Here is a 24,442-nt window from a genome sequence, read left to right on the forward strand (position 1 = left end):
AGTCCTTTTAAAAATCTCTGATTTAGGGGCGCCTGGGTGGCTCGGTCGGTTAAGTGTCCGACTTCGGCTCAGGTCATGATCTCGCGGTCTGTGAGTTCGAGCCCCGCGTCGGGCTCTGTGCTGACAGCTCAGAGCCTGGAGCCTGTTTCGGATTCTCTGTCTCCCTCTCTCTCTGCCCCTCCCCTGTTCATGCTCTGTCTCTCTCTGTCTCAAAAATAAATAAACGTTAAAAAAAAAAAATTAAAAAAAAAAAAAAAATCTCTGATTTAACCAATCCTGATCTCTCCAAATTAGAGGCTTCCTCATCTCATACTGCTGAACCATGTGGATCCTCACCTCCTGAAGAGGAACCACTATATCCCTTACGAAGGACCATATATCTCCATTAAATAAGATCTGCCACCAGAAGCATCTGAACGCTCTGGAGGAAACAGAATGTCAAAGCCCTCACTATAACTGGCAGCCTTCCCTCCACTGTGTGAAGGCCACCATCAGTTACAAGGAGCCACTGGGACTTATCTTAGCAATCCTAAAGACAAGCTAATTCTATGTTGCCTTAAAATCCCTGTTTTCCTTGGTCATCTCTGAAAATATGCACCTTGCTAATCACCTATGCTCTTTTATGTTCTCATTTTAAAATACTTTTTTTTCCTCTACTTAATCTCCTTTCAAACTCTTTTATATGTTACCTCCAACTCCCAAATATTAGTTAACAAAACCCTCAATCACTTCATGAAATGCTTTTTTTCTTTAAAGAAGCTACCTTACCTTGTAACATTCTGAAGTGAAAGCAGATCATGCTCTCAATCCCATGTACCTCAGAGTCAGGATATGGATTCTGTGATCCTACTGGCCCAGTGTACTTTCCAGAGACCAAAGTTCCTCTACCCTCTCACAAAATCTCCCGTTCCTTTGAGGATCAGGCCACCTGCCTATACCATCCATCTCTTACCATTCCTAATTGCATTTAAGTAAAAAAACGTGGTCACTACTCTTTGTTCACTGAAAACATCGCCAGCATCTTGCTCCAAATCTTCTTTCTCTACTTACTGCTGTCACTCTTGATTCCAAAGACAATCCATCTAATACCTGGACTTCTAAGTTCCTTGTCCTCATCTTCAGAGAGAATTCTCATTCCATTACTAAAACCTCCCATCTTTCCAGCTCAATATTCTCAACATATCTGTTCTATGACTTCCCTGAGACTTTCAACCCATCAATAAGTTTTTGAAACTCCCATTTTAGAAACCCCATCTTTACTTCCTTCCCTATCTAGCTTAGATTATATAGATCTTCCTTTCTTACACTCTATAGGTAATATACTAAGTTCTCTTGCCTTACTATCTTTTCATGGTACCTTCCTGGAAAAGACACAACCCTGTGAAAAACTAACTGCTTGGCTTTTTCTCTATCTTGCAGCTTGGCAGCTGAGTACTGGAAGGGAGTGGGGGGATGCAATCACATAATCAAGCAGTCTGCAGTGCTAGAAAATCCCAGTGAAAATCCTTAATGGCACCTTTATCCCTGACTGGAAATCTTCCTAATTTCAACAGTCAACTAGCTCTCCTCTATTTTCCAAAAGACTTTTTAACCTTCTCCATAATTCTCAACTGTGTCCTCCTCTTTCACTCTTAGCATATTACTCTGTCTTCAACTCAACACCCTACCCCCCTCCCCATCTTTACTTCTTCAAGTCTGAAAAAGGAGCTATATCTCCACCTGTGCCTTCCCCATTATGATGGAAGATGTACTTCTCCTATCTTAAAAGCCAATTCCTGCCCTTGCTCTGGATTCCATTCCTTCTTCTTCTTCTTCTTTTTTTTTGGTATTGTGTACCACTGATCATCCTCCCTCTCTCCTGTATCCTCCCTCTTTTCTACTTGCTTATGTTGGTTGTAGCCTCTCTTTTTCAAGAAAACACCCTCATAGATTAAAGAAGAATAATATGATAATCTCCATAGATATAAAAAAAATTCACTACAGTTTAAGATTCATTCATGATTAAAAAAACTCTTAGCAAAAGTCAAACTTAATGGTGAGACATCAGCATTCTCATTAAAGTCAGCAACATTCAACTGTACTAAAGATTCTAACTAGTGCAAGACAAAAAAGAAAGGTAGTGCAAGAACTGAAAAGGAAGAAAAACAATTAGTGTTATTAGTAGAAAATAGGATCATCTGCACAGAAAGCCCAATTACAACTACTGGCTTAATAAGGTGGTTAGACACAAGATCAACAAAGAAAAATCAAGTAGTGATCAGTTTGAGAATGTAGTAGAAAAACATCCCATGCATATGGTTAAGAAAAACTGTAAGTAAGATGCCTAGAAATGAATCTAAAAAAACAAAAAAAGAAAAGGTGTAACATCCTTTTGCTCAAAATTATAAAACATGACTCAAAGACATAAAAGAAGATCTTTACAAATTAAGAGATAGACCTGGGTTCATGAATGGGAAAAGTCAATTCAGTAGAGATGAAAATTCTCCTTAATCTCTAAGTCCAATATACTTCCAATCAAAATTGGAAGTGCCTGACAGAGGGCACCTGAATGGCTCAGTTGGTAGAGCATGTGACTCTTGATCTTGGGGTTGTGAGTTCAACCCCCACACTGGGTATAGAGATTACTTTAGGGGAAAAAATTTCCAACAGGGATTTTCATAGATCTGGACTAGCAAACAAGTTTCATTCAAATAAAAGAACAAAAGGAAAAGGCGTGCTAATTCTGAGAATTCAGAATTCATTCAGATGACCAAAATATATTTCTCAGATATATCTGGTCTTCAGCCACAGTTCCTGAAACCTCCTCAGGGTCATAAAGGTGAAATGGGTATCTTGCTATTAATGAAGGTGATTTGAGGATGTCACCCAAGGGTAGGGACTAGTTGCCAGGAAGAACAACCATGTGACTAGAGGGTTGGAATTTTCAGTACACTACCCCCCTCTGGCAACTCCCCCACCTCCAGGGAAGGGAGAGAGGCTGGAGGTTGAATCAGCTAATGGCCAATGACTTAGTCAATTATGAATTCGTAATGAAGACTCCATAAAAATCCGAGAGCACAGTTTTTTCACTTCTTTTCAGAGAGCCTCCACACTTGGGAAAACAAATTGCTTCTATGCGTCACTGAGCTGGGCTCCAAGCTTTGTAAGAACAGAAGCTCCTTTCTTTGGGACCTCCCTCTATATATTTCTTCATATGGTTGTTGATTTATATCCTTTAACAAACCAGTAAACATAAAAAAAAAATAAGATAAAATAAACCAGTAAACATAAGTGTTTCCCTGCATTCTGTGAGGTGGGTCGGAAGCACAGGAAAACAGCCTAAGGCTTATGATTGGCATCTGAAGGGAGATGTGGAGGGCAGCCTTGTAGGACTAAAGCCTAAACCTATGGAATCCGATGCTATCTCTGGGTAGAATCTGATACTATCTCTGGGTAGACAGTGTCAGAATTGAGTTGAATTCTCAAATACTCTGCTGGTATCTAACACTGGGATTGGATCTGGGAAGCTTAGGAGAGCCAAAATAAAAGGTTTTTCCTATATTCTAATAGATAAGAGATTATTATGAGGTTTAGTAATTAAGAAAGTGTGGTTTTAGTATAGAGTGAGACAAAAAGACAAATGGAACAGAACAGAGAACTCAGAAGCAGACCTTCACACATATAGGTATTTGATTACAAATCTCATACCATCTTTCAAATGCAAAATCCATATTAATTAAATGCAAAAGATAAAATTGCAAAGCCTTTAGTAGAAGAAAATGTTGAAAATGCTCTTTACAACCTTGAGGTAGAGAGAAAAATTTTAAACAAGACACAAAAGCATAAACTATTTTTAAAAGCCTATATGGGGCACCTGGGCGGTTCAGTTGGTAAAGCGTCCAACTCTTGATTTTGGCTCAGATCATAATCTCATGGTTTGTGAGACTAAGCCCCATGTCGGGCTGTGCACTGGGTGTGGAACCTGCTTGGGATTCTCTCTTTCCATCTCTCTCTGCCTCTCTCCCTCTCTCTCTCAAAAATAAATAAATAAATAAATATTTATTTATATATAAATTTACTTATTTATATATATTTATATATTTATATTTTTATTTATTTATTTATTTATTTATTATAACAGGGCACTCTAGTTTAAATGTGTTACTTACATTTTGGACAACTAAAAGGGATCAAATGTAGGCAAGTTATAGATTACATAAAAAAGAGGAGAAAGTAATCCTAGATCCAGAAAGTAAATCAGATGAACCTTGGTGGCTTCTCATAAATGTTATTCAAATAGGTTTTATTAAATTCTGATCAGATAATAAGAAGACACAGATCACTTGCTTTGGGGTCAGACCTATGTGGAATCAAATTCTGACTCCATATGTGAGAGACTTCATTTCCTCAACTACAAATCAGAGATGATAATAATACATCACAAAGTGGTATAAGATTAAATAAGCTAGGGGTGCCTGGTTGGCTCAGCTGGTTGAGCATCCAACTTTGGTTCAGGTCATGAACTCACAGTTTGTGGGCATGAGCCCCATGTGGGGCTCTGTGCTGACAGCTCAGAGCCTGGAGTCTGCTTTGGATTCTGTGTGTCTCTCTCTTTCTCTGCTCCTCCCCTACTTGTGTTCTCTCTCTCTCTCTCTCTCTCTCTCTCTCTCTCTCTCTCTCAGAAACATTAAAGAAAAAGATTAAATAAGCTAACATATGTAAAGTACCTGGCTCATGGTTACCAAAATAACATTTTTTAAAAAAGCCAATATATGTGAGTAAAAATTTAAACTTTAATAGAAATAGTATAAATAGACTAGAAGAAGATAACTGAAACATGTATAATTAACAAAGGACTAGTATCCAGAATACATAAAGAACTCTCAGTAATCAACTGGAAAAGGAAAAATGATCTTACACTAACATGGGTAAGCAGGTAATTGAGATGGGTAAAAGACAAATCAACAAAAATGGATGGTGAATACACCATGAAAATATGCTTAATCTCATTAGTTTACAAAATGAAAAGTGAAAATCTGAGTGAGATACCATCTCACACCTATCAAACTGGCAAGCAAGGATTGACAAGAATGTGAATCCATACATAAGTAGACACAAAAGACCATTCGTGACAACAGTTTATATTAGCAAAGATAGATACAATCTGTCAACTCAATTAAAAAAATAGATCACAGAATATTTATACTACTGAATAATATATAGCACTTAAAATGAATAAACTAGAGTAACATGTATCAACATGGATAAATCTCAAAACATGTTGGATAAAAGCAGCCAGTTGTAAAATTATACTCAGAAGGATACTTTTTATCTAGTTTGAGAACATGCAAAATAATGCTATATATTAACATACGATGTGCATGTGTATAGACTCACACAAACACATGTTAAAAGTATAAAAACACACTGGATGGAAAAACAAAATCAGAATACTGTTATCTTAGAGAAGGAAGGCAGAGTAATAATGGTTATACAAAGGACTTAACTATCTCTTGTGTTTTATTTCTTTAAAAAAATTACCTAAAGCATGTATAGCAAAATGTAAACATTTAATAGAATTGGATGACATGTGTACAAGTGTTTGTTACACTATCTCTTACTGTTTCCTGTATTTTTGAAATATTTCATATGTCAAGAAAAAATTTAAGAGGATAAAAAACATTCCTTGTCAACCTCCAATTCCTTTTCACCTCTCTCCCCTGACTTCTCCAAATTCTTTACATGAGTTTTCTCTACTATTCTATCTTCCCACATCTAATTCTAATTCTAATTCTGACACTGCAATATGGATTCTGAGGCAACCACTATACACAGCTGCTCTCCCCAAGGTCATCAATGATGTCCATGTTCTACATCTCAAAGGTACATTTCTGCCCTTATCTTGTTTGACAACCCAGCAGCTTCTAACAATGCTACCCACTCCCTAGACCCTCTCTACAGCGGGTTTCCTCTTGTTTCTCAGCCTGTTTCTTCTCAGTCTCTTTTGCCAATACCTGTTCCTCTGCCATCCCTTCACTATTAGTATAACTTAGGTTTTGGTTTAGCACTTCCCTTCTCACTCCTTACCCTGACTGACTCATCTCATCTTTTATCTCATTTATCTTTGCTTCATCTATCATTCATGTTCTAGACACTCAAATCTTTTTTAAATTTTTTAACGTTTTTTATTTTTGAGAGACAGAGAGAGTCAGGGTATGAGCAGGGGAGAGGTAGAGAGAGAGGGAGACACAGAATCCGAAGCAGGCTCCAGGCTCTGGGCTGTCAGCACAGAGCCCAATGTGGGGCTTGAACCCATGAACCATGAGAAGTTGGACACTCAACCAGCTGGGCCCCCCAGGTGCCCCTAGACACTCAAATCTTTATATCCAGGCTGGCCCTCCCCTCCAGGGTAATATAGCCAACTGTCAACTACACTACCACTCTACTTGCTAATCCCAGTCCAGTCAATGCAAATAAACTAATTTTCTCCTCCAACCCTAGTGCTAGGTTTTTGGATCAACCTCTCCTTAAAAACAACTAAAAATGCTGAATTAAAAACAAAAAAAGCCTCAGGAGCAATGAAGAGTTTACAGTTTAGCAGGCTAACATTGATAAGAAAATGAATATCTTAGTGAGGTAAGCAAGTATAAATACCTTTTGACTGGGAGTACATTTCTCGACCTTAGAAAATATAAAACTTTCATTGTGACAAACTTACAGGGCAGAGGGAAAATAAATCAAAGCGAAGAGCATATACAAAGTGGGAAAGAAATCTAATATAAAACTCTCCACTAATAAGGTGAGACTTTAAATGGCTATATCCTCAGGGTGAGAACAACCAAAAGTTAACTAGTCAAGATAGATCTTGTATCCTGGGTTTGAATTGCCTGAGTGGTCTAGGAACTCTCAGACCTTAAACCTCGATTAAGGTGATCCCAGATAAATTGCACTCCCAGGGCCTGGCAGAAATAAGCATGTTTTCTCTGAAAGAAATTACCTCCATCCTAGGCTTCAAATTATTATGAATTAATTCTGTTAAGTAAAACACAACACATAATCAAAGATAATCATGGACCCAGTAAATATTATACAATGCATAAGAACCAAAGCAAAACAGAGCAAAAGTTCCAAATCCACAAAGACTTAAAAATATTGGGATTATCAGACAGAGACTATAAAATAATGGTTTCCTACATTCAAAGAAATAAAAGGTAAGTTGAAAATATCTGCAAAGAAAAGGAAATTATAAAAAAAAATTACACAGCAAGTTTGCTAAAGAACGAAACAGAACCTCTAGAAAAAAGAAATTAAAAATTCAACAGCCTGGCTGGTTCTGTTGCAAAAGCATGTGACTATTGCTTTTGGAGTTGAGTTTGAGCCCCATGTTGAGTGTAGAGATTACTTAAAAAAAATAATAAAATCTTAAAAAAATTCAATGGATGGATATTAACTAATCTTATTATTTCACAGTATGTTAAGTCAAATCATGTTGTACACCTTAAACTGATAACAGTGTTGTAGGTAACTATGTTTCAATAAAAATGGGAGGGAAAATCTCTCAATAGACATGTTTAACAGCAGATTAAATACAAGTAAAGATAAAAGTCCCAATTGTTTATTTTTGCTTTTGTCATCAAAATAAAAAGCTTCTGCATAGTGAAAGAAACAATCAACAAAACTAAAAGGCAACCTACTGAATGGGAGAAGATATTTGCAAATGACATATCCGATAAGGGGTCAGTATCCAAAATAAAGAACTTATAAAACTCAATACCCAAAAAAATGAATAATCCAATTAAAAAAAGAGAAGACAGGAATAGGCATTTTTCCAAAGACATACAGATGGCTAACAGACACATGAAAAGATGCTCAACATCATTCACCATCAAGGAAATACAAATTAAAACTACAATGAGATATTAACCCACACCTGTCAGAATAGCTAAAAACAACACAAGAAACAATAGGTGTTGGTGAGGATACAGGGAAAGGGGAATCCTCCTACACTGTTGGTGGGAATGCATAGTGGTGCAGACTCTCTGGAAAATAATACGGAAGTTCCTCAAAAAAGTTAAAAACAGAACTATCTTACAACCCAGCAACTGCACTCCTAGGTATTTACCCAAAGAATACAAGAATACTAATTCAAAAGGACACCCCCCCCACCAAAGTTTACAGCAGCTTCATCTACAACAGTGAAACTACAGAAACAGCCAAAGTGTCTATCAACTGATGAATGGATAAAGGAGATATGGTATGCATGTATACATGTATGTATATATATGTGTGTGTGTGTGTGTGTGTGTATACACACACATATATACGTGCACGATGGAGTATTACTAAGCCATCAAAAAAGAATGGAATCTTGCCATTTGCAACAATGCGGATGGAGGTAGACAGTATTATGCTAACCGCAATAAGTTACAGAAAGACAAATATCATAGGACTACACTCAATTGTGGAATTTAAGAAACAAAACAAATGAGCACAGGAAAAAAACAGAGAGGCAAACCATGAAATGGACTCTTAACTATAGAGAACAAACTGGTCACCAGAAGGAAGGTGGGTGGAGGGAGTGGGTGAAACAGGTGATGGGGATGAAGGAGTGCACTTGTGATAAGCACCAGGTGTTGTATGGAAGTGTTTGAATCACTGAACTGTACACCTGAAACTAATATTCAACTGTACATTAACTAGAATTTAAATAAAAACTTAAAAATAAATAAATATAGGTGAAGAGAGAATTGATGAAACAGAAAACAGGTCAGAAGAAATAATCTGGGGGGGGCGCCTGGGTGGCTCAGTTGGTTAAGCATCTGACTTCAGCTCAGGTCATGATCTCACAGTTTGGGGGTTCAAGCCCCATGTTGGGCTCATGCTGACAGTGCAGGGCCTGGAGTCTGCTTCAGATTCTGTGTCTCCCTCTCTCTCTGCCCTTCCCCCACTTGTGTTCTGTTTCTCTCTCTTTCAAAAATAAATAGACATTAAAAAAAATTTTTTTTAAAGAAGAAATAATACAGAATAAAGATTGGAAAGACAAAAAGATGGAAAACACAAAAGAGAAAGTAAGACAGATAAAGTGAAAGCCAAATCAGATGACAGAGAATTGATTCTGAGTTTAGAAAGATAGGAGAAAATAAAGCAGTATTTGAAGAGAGAGATAGCTGAAATTTGAAATGATGAAAGATATCACCTAGATTCCAGAAGCCTAACAAATATCAAATAGAAATAGGAAGAAATCCATACTCAACAAACCATAATGAAAGAAAGAATATAAAGTATGAGTTCTCATTTTTCCCTCTAATTGCATTCCCTAGAAGTTAACAATTTTGTGAGCACAAAAGGAATCTCTTTAAATCAATCTCCTCATACTATACCTCCATCACTGTTCCCCTCCTCTGTAATAATGTCCAGTAGTCTCTCAAAAGCATTTTCAAAAGCAACAATTTTCTGGATGGCTCCATTGCTTCTTGTTAGTGCCTGTAGTAGTAACACACCCTTATGGAGAAAAAAGATAACATGTTAAGTAGAGAACAATCTTTTTAAGACATGTAAAAACCACAGAATTTTAGAAGTGCAGGAATTTCACAAGTCCAACTCTTTCACTTTATAGATAGGGAAAACAAGGACAGAGGTGAGCAAGATACCTCCCTAAGATTATAGATCTCAAAGAGACCGAGCCTAGACTGGAATCTATGTCTACCAATTCCCAATTCTTTTCACTGCACAATATAAATATACAATTCTTACACAGTCATCCATCTTTACTTAGCTTTCATTGTGGCATAAGAAAACTGAGCTTGATTATATGTCACAGGGATATCTCTGTATGTGCTTCACAATAGTAACGATATGAAATTGTGAATTCAAGAATATAAATTTACAGGGGCGCCTGAGTGGCTCCAGTTGGTTAAGCATCTGACTTCTGCCCAGGTCTTCATCTCACGACTAGTGATTGGAGCCCTGCATCAGGCTCTGTGCTGTCAGTGCAAAGCCTGCTTTGGATCCTCTGTCCTCCTCTCTCTCTGCCCCTCCCCCACTGGTTCTCTTTCTCAGAATAAAATAAACTTTAATAAACAAGAATCTAGATGTTACAACAAAAATGTAACTTAATCCCTAATCGTAAAATTAATGAAAAACAACATAAACAGAGAATTTTATCTGTTTCAAATAAAAACCGGGGTGCCTGGGTGGCTCAGTCAGTTAAGCATCTGACTTCGGCTCAGGTCATGATCTCACGGTTTGTGAGTTCAAGCCCTGCATCAGGCTCTGTGCTGACAGCTCAGAGCCTGGAGTCTGCTTCAGATTCTGTGTCTCCCTCTCTCTGTTCCTCACCACCACCACCCCCATCCCCCGCTCAAAAATAAATAAACATTGAAAAAATTTTAAAAATCAATAAATAACAACTAAGAATAAAGCTAAAAGCAGGAAAAAAGAGTAGGGAATTAAAGGAAATCTTATATTTAAGGACCAAGCTAATGCAGTTATACACATACACACAAATTCTATCTGAAAATGAAAATAAATGGTAATGATATTAATAGTGATCCACGAAGAGAGGATTTCTATTAAATGGTTTATATGATGGGGTGCCTGACTGGCTCAGTCAGTGGAGCATGTGACTCTTGATCTCGGAATTGTAAGCTCGAGCCCCATGTTGGGTCTAGAGATTACATAAAACCAAAATATTTTTTAAAAAAGGGGCAGGGAGGAGGGGCCTGAGTGGCTCAGTTGGTTAAGTGTCTGACTTCAGCTCAGGTCATGATCTCACAGTTCGTGGGTTTGAGCCCCGCATCAGGCTCTGTGCTGACAGCTCAGAGCCTGAAGCCTGTTTCAGATTCTGTGTCTCTTTCTCTCTCTGCCTCTCCCCTACTCATGCTCTGTCTCTTAAAAATAAATAAACGTTAAAAAAATTTTAAAAAGGTTTCTATGGAATCATCATATTTATACTGAGGGCCAAGAGAAGACTACAACAATAACATCAAGTTCAAGATAATAAAAAGTAATATTTTAGTGAAAGAAAGACATTTCAAATTCCTAAGTAGATGGGTATAGATTTAAATAAGACAATTCTTGAAAGAGTAATAGAGATTTAAAAATGTTCCTTCCATGAGTTACATAATTTCAGCCCTTATAATACTGCGTTGACATACATAACGCAAAATGTTAAATACAAAGCTAAAAGCACTGTGTATATGGACTAGAAGTCAACAGCACTTTTGTCTCTGCTTTGCCACTAACCGGTTATGAAGCTAAGAGCAATCCAAATGGTATTTATTTGCTAGCACTTAGGATGAGAAAGGCACAGACCAGGTACCACTAATACACAGATGAACAGACATTATTAACAAATAACAAATCATTTGGTTTCCATGAGTCTTGGGCTTCTCAGTGTCAATATGGCGACTGAATTAGATTGATATGCTCTCCTAGCTCTAGACTTTAATTTTAAAAGATTTTTCCAATTGCTGTCTAAAGTATTATAGCTTAGGGGTGCCTGGCTCGCTTAGTCAGTAGAGCATGAGGCTCCTGATCTCAGGATTGTAAGTGTGAGCCCCATGTTGGGTGTGGAGATTACTTACAGTCTTTAAAAAAAAAAAAAAAAAAAGTAAGGGCATCTAGGTGGCTCAGTCAGTTGAGTATCCGACTCTTGATTTTGACTCGGGTCATCATCTCACAGTTTCAGGGCTTAAGCCCCACGTTGGGCTCTGTGCTGACTGTGCTGAGCCTCCCTGGGATTTTCTCTCTCCCTCTCTCTCTCTCTCTCTCTCTCTGCTCCTCCCCCGCTTGTGCTCTCTTTGTCCCTCTCAAGAAGAGAATGGATAAACTTGAAAAAAAAAAAGTATTACAGTCTTGACCAAGTTATAGATAACAACCACTGAAAAATGTTTAAGCAACAGCAACAACAAAAAAACACTGCATCAATACAAAATATTCAAACATATATGCAAATAAATAAATCAGAATTGAAAATAACTCCAGAGCAAATCATGCTCTATAGTTAAATGATGATTACAAGGAAAATCCTTTGAAATGTATATTCAGTCAAATGAGGGTGAGGATTCCAAACACAAGGCTTTAAATTTACACAGTTAAATGTCTAGGGAGGTTTCCCTTACTCTTTCTGGAGGCAGAGTTTGGTGTCAATATAACCTTTGAGAAGAGGATGAAAGAAATCCTAAACTTGTGGAACACATAAATTTGCATACCAGAATCATCTAAGTCAAAATACTGGATAGGCAGGAAACAAAGAAATAATGTGGTCTTGTATACAACTTAAAAAGGTCTAAAAGATTGGCCAATACCCCAATTTTCCAAATCTAACTTACGACTCTAAAAGAGGATCAACAGATTTCACTTGCAAAGAAAAGAAAACAAGCTGCATATTCTTAGACTTCTTTTTTGAATTTAACTTACGTCATTACGTATAACTTCCCTGGAATCTGCTAATAAGTCCATCAATCTCGAAACACCTAGAACATATAATCATGTGAAAAATACGGGCAGATCAAAAATACAAATAGTGATTGAAATTATAAACCATTTATTAACACATCATTTCAGTCTCCCTCTATAGGAATGATCCTCACTTTTAAATCAAAATTATGTAAGGAAGAGGAGTCACTTACCCATGGGACTGACTAAAATGATTTGCTGCACCTGAGGCCCTAGCTGTTTTAAAAGAGAAGTAAGAAGCTTCACACCAGGCCAGCGGACATGGAAATCAAACTCCTGCAATTTAAGAATTTAAAATATTTAACATATGTAATTCACATTTTCAAGAAAAACATTTTTTTCAACTAACAGTGGTACCAAAAACAAACATAGCTTAGCAAACTTTAAAAAAGCAATGTAAGAAATAAAAAGCAATAAAAAGAAAATAGTTAATATAAATTGATTAAACTGTTCCTGACTCAGTAAAATAAAAATAGAAATAAGCAGACAATATTTTAATAGATTATATAGTCCTTAAAACAATGCACATTAATCTCTTGCAATGATACAACAAATTTCACAACCTTGAAAAGGTATATATACGTTGCTTCATCAATAATACCCAAAAAGGCAAAAAAAAAAAACCCCAAAAAAACCCCCCAAAACTTATTAAGATGACAAAAATAGCAAGATTCTTTATTTACCTCCAATAAAGATAATAGGAGAGTAACATTTTCCTGCTGCTTAATGAAAATTTCTGTAAACTGGCTTCCCAAATCTTCACTCTGTCTTGTGGAATTTTCTTCTGTAATATTCAAAGATAAAGTACTTCAATATGATGTTATGTTATTTTAAAGTATCCTTTTTGTTGAGGGAGCTAAGCAGAAATGACTTTTCTTGGAACAATGTGGCTGGTAGTGATATCACAATTATGCTGGAAAGATTATCTTTAAAATAACTTTCAATGTCATTTAAATGAATGTTACTTTTTAAATGTTTAAATATGATATTCAAAGAAAAGATATCTAAAATTTCATATCTTTTCAAAGATATTTTTAGATTAAACTTTTAATTAGGATACAGGGAGCTTAGTAGGGTGGTAGAAATATTCTATCTCAAATATGATAGTGACTACACTATTATATACATTTGCCAAAACACACAGGACTACACAACCACAAAGAGTAAATTTTACTGTGTATAAATTATACCTAAAAACCCCTCTCTCCCCAAAACATTATTGAACATACAGTCCTTATTGACTGTTAGTGTTACTGTGTTAAATAATTTAATTACAAAATTAAACCAATCACCTGTATATTTAATACACACACACAAGAAAGTTATTTGGCAATAAAATCAGAATGTGACATCCAGATTTACATTTATTCTTTATTTTTTTTTAATATATGAAATTTATTGGCAAATTGGTTTCCATACAACACCCAGTGCTCATCCCAAAAGATGCCCTCTTCAATGCCCATCACCTACCCTTCCCTCCCTCCCACCCCCCATCAACCCTCACTTTGTTCTCAGTTTTTAAGAGTCTCTTATGCTTTGGCTCTTTCCCACTCTAACCTCATTTTTTTTTTCCTTCCCCTCCCCCATGGGTTTCTGTTAAGTTTCTCAGGATCCACATAAGAGTGAAAACATATGGTATCTGTCTTTCTCTGTATGGCTTATTTCACTTAGCATCACACTCTCCAGTTCCATCCACGTTGCTACAAAGGGCCATATTTCATTCTTTCTCATTGCCACATAGTATTTCATTGTGTATATAAACCACAATTTCTTTATCCATTCCTCAGTTGATGGACATTTAGGCTTTTCCCACAATTTGGCTATTGTTGAGAGTGCTGCTATAAACATTGGGGTACAAGTGCCCCTATGCATCAGTACTCCTGTATCCCTTGGGTAAATTCCTAGCAGTGCTATTACTGGGTCATAGGGTAGATCTATTTTTAATTTTTTGAGGAACCTCCACACTGTTTTCCAGAGCGGCGGCACCAGTTTGCGTTCCCACCAACAGTACAAGAGGGTTCCCGTTTCTCCACATCCTCTCCAGCATCTTTAGTCTCCTGATTTGTTCATTTTGGCGACTCTGACCGGTGTGAGGTGATATCTGAGTGTGGTTTTGATTTGTATTTCCCTGATCAGGAGAGATGTTGAGCATCTTTTCATGTGCCTGTTGGCCATCCGGATGTCTTCTTTAGAGAAGTGTCTATTCATGTTTTCAGCCCATTTCTTCACTGGATTATTTGTTTTTTGGGTGTGGAGTTTGGTGAGCTCTTTACAGATTTTGGATACTAGCCCTTTGTCCGATATGTCATCTGCAAGTTATCTTTTCCCATTCAGTTGGTTGCCTTTTAGTTTTGTTGATTGTTTCCTTTGCTGTGCAGAAGCTTTTTATCTTCATGAGGTCCCAATGGTTTATTTTTGCTTTTAATTCCCTTGCCTTTGGGGATGTGTCAAGTAAGAAATTGCTGCGGCTGAGGTCAGAGAGGTCTTTTCCTGTTTTCTCCTCTAGGGTTTTGATGGTTTCCTGTCTCACATTCAGGTCCTTTATCCATTTTGAGTTTATTTTTGTGAATGGTGTAAGAAAATGGTCTAGTTTCATTCTTCTGCATGCTGCTGTCCAGTTCTCCCAGCACCATTTGTTAAAGAGACTGTCTTTTTTCCATTGGATATTCTTTCCTGCTTTGTCAAAGATGAGTTGGCCATACTTTTGTGGGTCTAGTTCTGGGGTTTCTATCCTATTCCATTGGTCTATGTGTCTGTTTTTGTGCCAATACCATGCTGTCTTGATGATGACAGCTTTGTAGTAGAGGCTAAAGTCTGGGATTGTGATGCCTCCTGCTTTGGTCTTTTTCTTCAAAATTACTTTGGCTATTCGGGGCCTTTTGTGGTTCCATATGAATTTTAGGATTACTTGTTCTAGCTTCAAGAATGCTGGTGCAATTTTGATTGGGATTGCATTGAATGTGTAGATAGCTTTGCGTAGTATTGACATTTTGACAATATTTATTCTTCCAACCCATGAGCACAGAATGCTTTTCCATTTCTTTATATCTTCTTCAATTTCCTTCAAAGCTTTCTATAGTTTTCACCATACAGATCTTGTACATCTTTGGTTAGATTTATTCCTATGTATTTTATGATTCTTGGTGCAATTGTCAATGGGATCAGTTTATTTGTCTTTCTGTTGCTTCATTATTAGTGTATAAGAATGCAACTGATTTCTGTACATTGATTTTGTATCCTGCAACTTTGCTGAATTCATGTATCAGTTCTAGCAGACTTTTGGTGGAGACTTTTGGTGGGTTCTCCATGTATAATATCATGTCATCTGCAAAAAGCGAAAGCTTGACTTCATCTTTGCCAATTTTGATGCCTTTGATTTCCTTTTGTTGTCTGATTGCTGATGCTAGAACTTCCAACATTATGTTAAACAACAGCAGTGAGAGTGGACATCCCTGTCGTGTTCCTGATCTCAGGGGGAAAGCTCTCAGTTTTTCCCCGTTGAGGATGATATTAGCTGTGGGCTTTTCATAAATGGCTTTTATGATGTTTAAGTATGTTCCTTCTATCCCAACTTTCTCGAGGGTTTTTATTAAGAAAGGTTGCTGAATTTTGTCAAATGCTTTTTCTGCATCGATTGACAGGATCATATGGTTCTTATCTTTTCTTTTAGTAATGTGATGTATCACGTTGATTGATTTGCCAATGTTGAACCAGCCCTGCATCCCAGGAATGAATCCCACTTGATCATGGTGAATAATTCTTTTTATAAGCCGTTGAATTCGATTTGCTAGTATCTTATTGAGAATTTTTGCATCCATATTCATCAGGGATATTGGCCTGTAGTTCTCTTTTTTTACTGGGTCTCTGTCTGGTTTAGGAATCAGAGTAATACTGGCTTCATAGAATGAGTCTGGAAGTTTTCCTTCCCTTTCTATTTCTTGGAATAGCTTGAGAAGGATAGGTATTATCTCTGCTTTAAACGTCTGGTAGAACTCCCCTGGGAAGCCATCTGGTCCTGGACTCTTATTTGTTGGGAGATTTTTGATGACTGATTCAATTTCTTCGCTGGTTATGGGTCTGTTCAAGCTTTCTATTTCCTCCTGATTGAGTCTGGAAGCGTGTGGGTGTTTAGGAATTTGTCCATTTCTTCCAGGTTGTGCAATTTGTTGCACATAATTTTTGCATATGTGCAAAATTTGCATATAATTTTTCATAGTATTCCCTGATAATTGCTTGTATTTCTAAGGGATTGGTTGTAATCATTCCATTTTCATTCATGATTTTATCTATTTGGGTCATCTCCCTTTTCTTTGTGAGAAGCTGGCTAGAGGTTTATCAATTTTGTTTATTTTTTCAAAAAACCAACTCTTGGTTTCGTTGATCTGCTCTATAGTTTTTTTAGATTCTATATTGTTTATTTCTGCTCTGATCTTTATTATTTCTCTTCTTCTGCTGGGTTTAGGGTGTCTTTGCTGCTCTGCTTCTATTTCTTTTAGGTGTGCTGTTAGATTTTGTATTTGGGATTTTTCTTGTTTCTGGAGATAGGCCTGGATTGCAATGTATTTTCCTCTCAGGACTCCCTTCGCTGCATCCCAAAGCGTTTGGATTGTTGTATTTTCATTTTCATTTGTTTCCATATATTTTTTAATTTCTTCTCTAATTGCCCGGTTGACCCATTCATTTAGTAGAGTGCTCTTTAACCTCCATGCTTTTGGAGGTTTTCCAGACTTTTTCCTGTGGTTGATTTCAAGCTCCATCGCATTGTGGTCCGAAAGTATGCATGGTATGATCTCAATTCTTGTATACTTATGAAGGGCTGTTTTGTGACCCAGTATGTGATCCATCTTGGAGAATGTTCCATGAGCACTCGAGAAAAAAGTATATTCTGTTGCTTTGGGATGCCGAGTTCTAAATATATCTGTTAAGTCCATCTGATCCAATGTATCATTCAGGGCCCTTGTTTCTTTACTGATGTGTCTAGATGATCTATCCATTGCTGTAAGTGGGGTATTAAAGTTTCCTGCAATTACCACATTCTTGTCAATAAGGTTGCTTATGTTTGTAATTGTTTTATATATTTGGGGGCTCCCGTATTCGGCGCATAGACATTTATAATTGTTAGTTCTTCTTGATGGATAGATCCTGTAATTATTATATAATGCCCTTGTTTATTTCTTGTTACAGCCTTTAATTTAAAGTCTAGTTTGTCTGATATAAGTATGGCTACTCCAGCTTTCTTTTGACTTCCAGTAGCATGATAAATAGTTCTCCATCCCCTCACTTTCAATCTGATAGTGTCCTCAGGTCTAAAATGAATCTCTTGTAGACAGCAAATAGATGGGTCTTGTTTTTTTATCCATTCTGATACCCTATGTCTTTTGGTTGGCGCATTTAGTTCATTTACATTCAGTGTTATTATAGAAAGATATGGGTTTAGAGTCATTGTGATTCTGTATGTTTTATGCTTGTAGCGATGTCTCTGGTACTTTGTCTCATAGGATCCCCCTTAGGATCTCTTGTAGGGCTGGTTTAGTGGTGACGAATTCCTTCAGTTTTTGTTTGTTTGGGAAGACCTTTATCTCTCCTTCTATTCTAAATGACAGATTTGCTGGATAGAGGATTCTCAGCTGCATATTTTTTCTGTTCATCACATTGAAGATTTTCTGCCATTCCTTTCTGGCCTGCCAAATTTCAGTAGGTCTGCCACTAGTCTTATCGGTTTCCCTTTATATGTTAGAGCGTGTTTATCCCTAGCTGCTTTCAGAATTTTGTCTTTATCCTTGTATTTTGCCAGTTTTGCTATGATATGTCGTGCAGAAGATCGATTCAAGTTACGTCTGAAGGGAGTTCTCTGTGCCTCTTGGATTTCAATGCCTTTTTTCTTCCCCAGATCAGGGAAGTTCTCAGCTATTATTTCTTCAAGTACACCTTCAGCACCTTTCCCTCTCTCTTCCTCCTCTGGAATACCACTTATGCATAGATTATTTCTCTTTAGTGCATCACTTAGTTCTCTAATTTTCCCCTCATACTCCTGCATTTTTTTCTCTCTTTTTCTCAGCTTCTTCTTTTTCCATAATTTTATCTTCTAGTTCACCTATTCTCTCCTCTGCCTCTTCAATCCGAGCTGTGGTCGTCTCCATTTTATTTTGCAGCTCATTAATAGCATTTTTTAGCTCCTCCTGGCTGTTGCTTAGTCCCTTGATCTCTGTAGCAAGAGATTCTCTGCTGTCCTTTATACTGTTTTCAAGCCCAGCGATTAATTTTATGACTATTATTCTAAATTCACTTTCTGTTATATTATTTAAATCCTTTTTGATCAGTTCATTAGCTGTCGTTATTTCCTGGAGGTTTTTTTGAGGGGAATTCTTCCGTTTGGTCATTTTGGATAGTCCCTGGAGTGGTGCAGAACTGCGGGGCACTTCCCCTGTGCTGTCTTGAATAACTTGCATTGGTGGGCGGGGCCACAGTCAGACCTGATGTCTGCCCCCAGCCCACCACTGGATCTACAGTCAGACTGGTGTGCACCTTCTCTTCCCCTCTCCTAGGGGCAGGATTCACTGCGGGGTGGCATGGCCCGTCTGTGCTACTTGCACACTGCCAGGCTTGTGGTGCTGGGGATCTGGCATATTAGCTGGGGTGGATCAGCAAGGTGCACGGGGGCGGGAGGGGCAGGCTCAGTTCGCTTATCTTTAGGTGATCTGCTTCGGGAGGGGCCCTGCGGCACCGGGGGGAGACAGACCCGACGCCGGAGGGATGGATCCACAGAAGCACAGTGTTGGGTGTTTGTGAGGTGCAAGCAAGTTCCCTGGCAGGATCTGGTTCCCTTTGGGATTTTGGCTGGGGGATGGGCAAGGGAGATGGCGCTGGCGAGTGCCTTTATGCCCCGCCAAGCTGAGCTCTGTCGTCAGGGCTCAACAACTCTCCCTCCTGTTGTCCTCCAGCACTCCCACTCTCGGAGCAGGGCTGTTAGCTTATAAGCTTCCAGATGTTAAGTCCCGCTTGCTCTCCGAACACACTCTGTCCGGCCCCTCCGCTTTTGCAAGCCAGAGTCGGGGGCTCTGCTTTGCCGGCGGGCCGCCCCTCCGCCCCGGGCTCCCTCCCGCCAGTCCATGTAGCACGCACCGCCTCTCTGCCCTTCCTAGCCTCTTCCGTGGGCCTCTCGTCTGCACTTGGCTCTGGAGAATCCGTTCTGCTAGGCTTCTGATGGTTTTCTGGGTTATTTAAGCAGGTGTAGGTGGAGTCTAAGTGATCAGCAGGATGCAGTGATCCCAGTGTCCTCCTACGCCGCCATCTTCCCCTACATTTATTCTTTAAAAGACTCTATAATTGTCCTTAAGACTTAATAATCTTTAGATTAAACTATGTATTGTTTCAATGTCAAAAAAATGTAAAAGATCTCTAAAAACTGAAGCAGTAATTGCCAAAGCAAATGATCATTTAAAATCTGCCTATGCTATCCAGGCAATTTAGACATGGTAAATATACTCCTCCCTGTTCCCTCAACCATGCCAGACACAACTAATCCTTTTCTACATATTGCTTCAGGCAGTGACTAAAAACCAATGGAACTGACAGTCAAGATCCCTCAAATAGTTCTTTTCTAATGTGAGATTTTAATGTTAATATACTTTAAAATGGAAAGAAACCAGCAGATGAAAGGAAAAACAAAGCCACTCAACAGTGACAGTGATGATCACATCTAATTATTTGTAGGAAAAGGAAGAGAGCAAAAGTAAAAGTGTTTTCAATACTTATGATTAAGTACCCAAATACGCTGGGTTCACCCTTCAAAAACTCTAGGAAATATTTCTCTGATACATCAGCTCTTGTGTCAGTAAAAGAATTAAATGTTTCTGAACCCTCAAACTACATTACTTACAAAATACTTCTGTTTTAAAAGGATTGCTTTGGCTGCGGTGCTGAGAACAAGAGAAATAGGGAGACAGGAAGCAACCAAGGAAAGCAGTAAAGATGGCTTAGACCTTAGTGGTAACAGTTTTTTACAAAATTTACCATTTACTGAGATGAAAATCACTGTGGAGAAGTAAGCTAAGAGTATATAGAGACGTTCCATTTTGGATGTGTCAAGTGTGAGACACATGATAAAGATTAGAGTGGTGATATCAAGGCAAGCAATTGGATAAACATAAGCACAGATGTCAGTGGAGAAGTTTGGGTTGGACATATACATTAGAGTGGTAAACATATATAAATGATACTTAGAGTCACAAAACTGAATGATAAAGAGCATCAAAAAAAAAACAAAAAACAAAAACTTCCAGCTGGGGTGCCTGGCAGGCTCAGTCAGTAGACCATGCAACTCCTGATCTCGGGGTTGTGAGTTCAAGCGCCACGTTGAGTGCAGAAATTACTTAAAAACAAAATCTCAAAACATACACACACACGCACACACACACCAAAAAACCAGCTCACATCATGCTTAATGGTAAAAGATTGAATGGTTTCCACTTAAGATCAGTAAAGAGGCAAAGAGTACCCTTTTTCACCGCTTCTAGTCAACATTATACTGGAGATCTTAGTGCCATAAGGCAGAAAAATAAACATACAAGGCATACAGACTGAAAAGGAAGAAATACAACTGTCTCTATTTACAGATTATAAATTTATGTTAATTTATAAAAATCTATAAAAAATCTATAAAATCTATTAGAACTAATAAGAGAGGTTAGCAAAGTTATGGGATAAAAGGTCAATATACCTACTTAACTGCATTTCTATATATAGGCAATGAACAATTAGAAATTGAAATTTAAAAAACAATACCACCTAAAACAGCACCAAAAATTATTAAAGATTTAGGAATAAATTTGATGAGACCTATAAGAACTGTGCTGTGAAAACTCCAAAATGGTACTGAAAGAAATTAAAGGAAGACCTGTATAAACATATATACTATGTTCTTATATAAGAAGGTGCAAAAGTGGGCGCCTGGGTGGCTCAGTTGGTTAAGTGTCCAACTTTGGCTCAGGTCATGATCTCACAGTTTGTGTGTTCGAGCCCCGTGTCAGGCTCTGTGCTGACAGCTCAGAGCCTGGAGCCTGCTTCGTTCGGATTCTGTGTCTCCCTCTCTCAAAAATAAATAAACATTAAATAAAAAAAAAAGAAGGTGCAAAAGTGTTGGGGAGCCTGGATGGCTCAGTTGGTTGAGTGTCCGACTTCGGCTCAGGTCACGATCTCACAACTTGTGAGTTCAAGCCCCGTGTCAGGCTCTGTATTGACAGCCTCAGAGCCTGGAGCCTGTTTCGGATTTTGTGTCCCTCCCTCGCTCTGCCCCTCCCCTGCTCATGCTCGCTCTCTCTCTCTCAATAATAAAAACATTTAAAAAAAATTTTAGAAGGTGCAAAAATGTTAAGATGTCAGTGTTCCCCAAATCAATCAACAGATTCAACAGAATCCAAATCAAAATCTCAGCCAGTCTTTTTTTAGTAGAAATTGACAAACTGATTCTAGACTGATATGGGAATGCAAAAAACCTAAAAAAGCCGAGAATTTTGAAAAAGAACAAAGTTGGAGGACTTAACACTTTATAATTTCACGATTATTATAAGGCTATAGTAATCAAGACACTACCATGTAAGGAAAAGGGTAAGTGTGCTTACCATGTACCTTACCATGTAAGGAAAAGGATAAGGTCCAGAAATAGCTCAAAATGAATCACAGACCTAAGTGTAAAACTAGAAACCATAGACCTGATCATAGGAATTAAAACTACAGACGTTTTAAAAGAGAACATAGGAGGACATCTTAGTGATTTCAGATTTGGCAAAGATTTCACAAATAGGAAACAGCCTAAATTATAAAAGAAAAAAAAAATCAATAAACTGAACTTAATCAAAACTTAAAACTTTGTTCTTCAAAACACATTGTTAGGAAAATCGCAGACTAGAAGAAGATATTAACACTGCAAAGGACTTACACCTAAAATATATAAAAAATTCTTACAACTCAAGATAAGGAAAAAAAACAATAAAAATGAACAAAAGATCTGAATAAACACTTCAAAGATGAAAGTTATATGGATGACAAAAAAAATCACATGAAAAGCTTATTATTATGAAAATACAAATAAAAATTGCCATGAGATATTATTTCATACCTATTAGAATGGCTCAAATTTTAAAAGACTGACCATATCAAGTACTGGAAAGGATGTGGAGGAACTGGAACTCACTCTCATACACATTCCACTGGGAATGTAAATGGTACAACTACTTTGAAAAAAAAAAACAGTTTTGGCAGTTTCTTATAAAGTTAAACATACACCAATTATATCACTTAGCCATTCTATTCCTAGGCATTTACTCAAAAGAAATGAAAACGTATATCCACACAAAGACATATATGTTTACAAAAGCTTTATATGTAGCAGCTAAAATCCAGAAACAACGAAAATGCCCACTAACAGGGAAATGAACAAAAAAAAAGTATATAAAAAATACTGCTTGGGGTGCCTGGGTGGCACAGTCGGTTAAGCGTCTGACTCTTGACCTCAGCTGGGGTCATGATCTCACAGTCTGCGAGTCTGAGCCCCATATCAGACTCTGCACTGATGACATGGAGCCTGCTTGAGACTGTGTCTCTCTTTCTCTCTGCCCCTCCCCAGCTTGTGCTCTCTCTCAAGATAAATAAACTTAAAAAAAATGTTTAAAAAAATACCGTTATGCTACTTACTAGATCCTACTATGTAAGTTACATGATCTCTGGGCTTTTATTTTCTCATCTTCAGAAAAGAGAAAAATACCACCTACCCCACAGGCTGCTATTAGGCTCAAATAAGACAAAAATGATACAAACTGATGAAACAATAATAGAAACAACTACTAATTTCTACTACCCAGCAAGGAAACCAGCTTATTGTCACAAGAGTAAAGGCATAATGTTTTGATATTTTCTGCTTCCAAACAAGCGGTTCAAATGTCACAAAGGGAAGGCTATGCACTTTAACAAGTTAGTTTGTTAGTTTTTGTTAAGTATAGTTAACTTTGTCATGTACCATTTTAAGCCTACTTTAGATAAGGATAGTCCCCTCCTCATTTAAAAAAGTTAAGGATCTCAGGAAAAGTAGCAAAATAATAAAATAAAACTTGCTTACTTTAATTATGAGGAAAAGAAATATTAATGTTAAAAGTAAATGGAACTTGAAGCAGACTACAAGAAAAAGACAGTATCAGTGAATTCTGTGAATTAACATAAAAAATGTCACTAACCAGACATTATTGTGCATGCATTATTTTAAAGGGACAATATCAACATGTAAGTATTCTCTAAACTGAAATACTTTCCAGTTCTTGTTGAATACATGCAAAATTAATACGTATACATATGTATGTATACACACTCAAATATTTTTATTTTTAAATAAACTGCCTCAAAAATTTTCTCCAAGAAATACCCAAAAAGTAATTTGAATAGACTGTCCTGCCAGAGAAAAAGCTATAATGTTGTTAAAAGGTGCACTAGAATATTTTGTGTTCTAGACAATAAATAGGTTTAATAACCATAGAAAAAATAGCTATATAAGATTATCAAATATTTCCCTTTAATTAAGGATTCTTATATAGTGAAACAAATCTCAATGTTGTTTACCAGCCAGAAGAAACATCACTTGACAGTGTCCTTTTCATATTACCAGAAATTATGCCTAAAAGCATCATGCATATGTAAATGCAATCTTTTACCTTCAACATCATCTGAAAAGGTAGACAAAAATAAATAAAAAGTGGGTGGTGAAGAAAACAGTTTCTATGTAGCAGTATCCACAATAAAATAAATAAGAGCTTAAAAATGTCAAATGAGCAATATAATCCCTTGGAAAGAGAGACTCATTCACTTTATTAGATATCTGAGATAGCCTAAAAGAGATATAGCATATGCTATATATTGAGGATTATGAGACAGATTTATCGATTAAGGATTCTAAACTATCCCCAAAATAAAGAACTCTAAAATGGAGTTCGTTATGTCAGCTAAGAATCACCTTTTG

General features: G+C 37.3%; 1 protein-coding gene across 4 annotated transcripts in view; it reads right to left on the bottom strand.

The window, feature by feature from the left end:
- The window catches only part of USO1 (USO1 vesicle transport factor), a 97,044-nt gene that overhangs the window by 36,522 nt on the left and 36,080 nt on the right, over nt 1-24,442 (bottom strand). For all 4 annotated transcript variants that reach the window (XM_042936180.1, XM_042936178.1, XM_042936177.1 and 1 more), the window contains exons 5-8: nt 13,122-13,222; nt 12,612-12,714; nt 12,400-12,455; nt 9,360-9,480 (exon numbers count right to left, since the gene is read on the bottom strand). In XM_042936180.1, coding sequence (XP_042792114.1) covers nt 9,360-9,480; nt 12,400-12,455; nt 12,612-12,714; nt 13,122-13,222 — 381 coding nt within the window. The remainder of the gene's footprint in view (nt 1-9,359; nt 9,481-12,399; nt 12,456-12,611; nt 12,715-13,121; nt 13,223-24,442) is intronic.

This window comes from Panthera leo, chromosome B1 (genome assembly GCF_018350215.1).
Source record: "Panthera leo isolate Ple1 chromosome B1, P.leo_Ple1_pat1.1, whole genome shotgun sequence".
NCBI lineage: Eukaryota > Metazoa > Chordata > Mammalia > Carnivora > Felidae > Panthera > Panthera leo.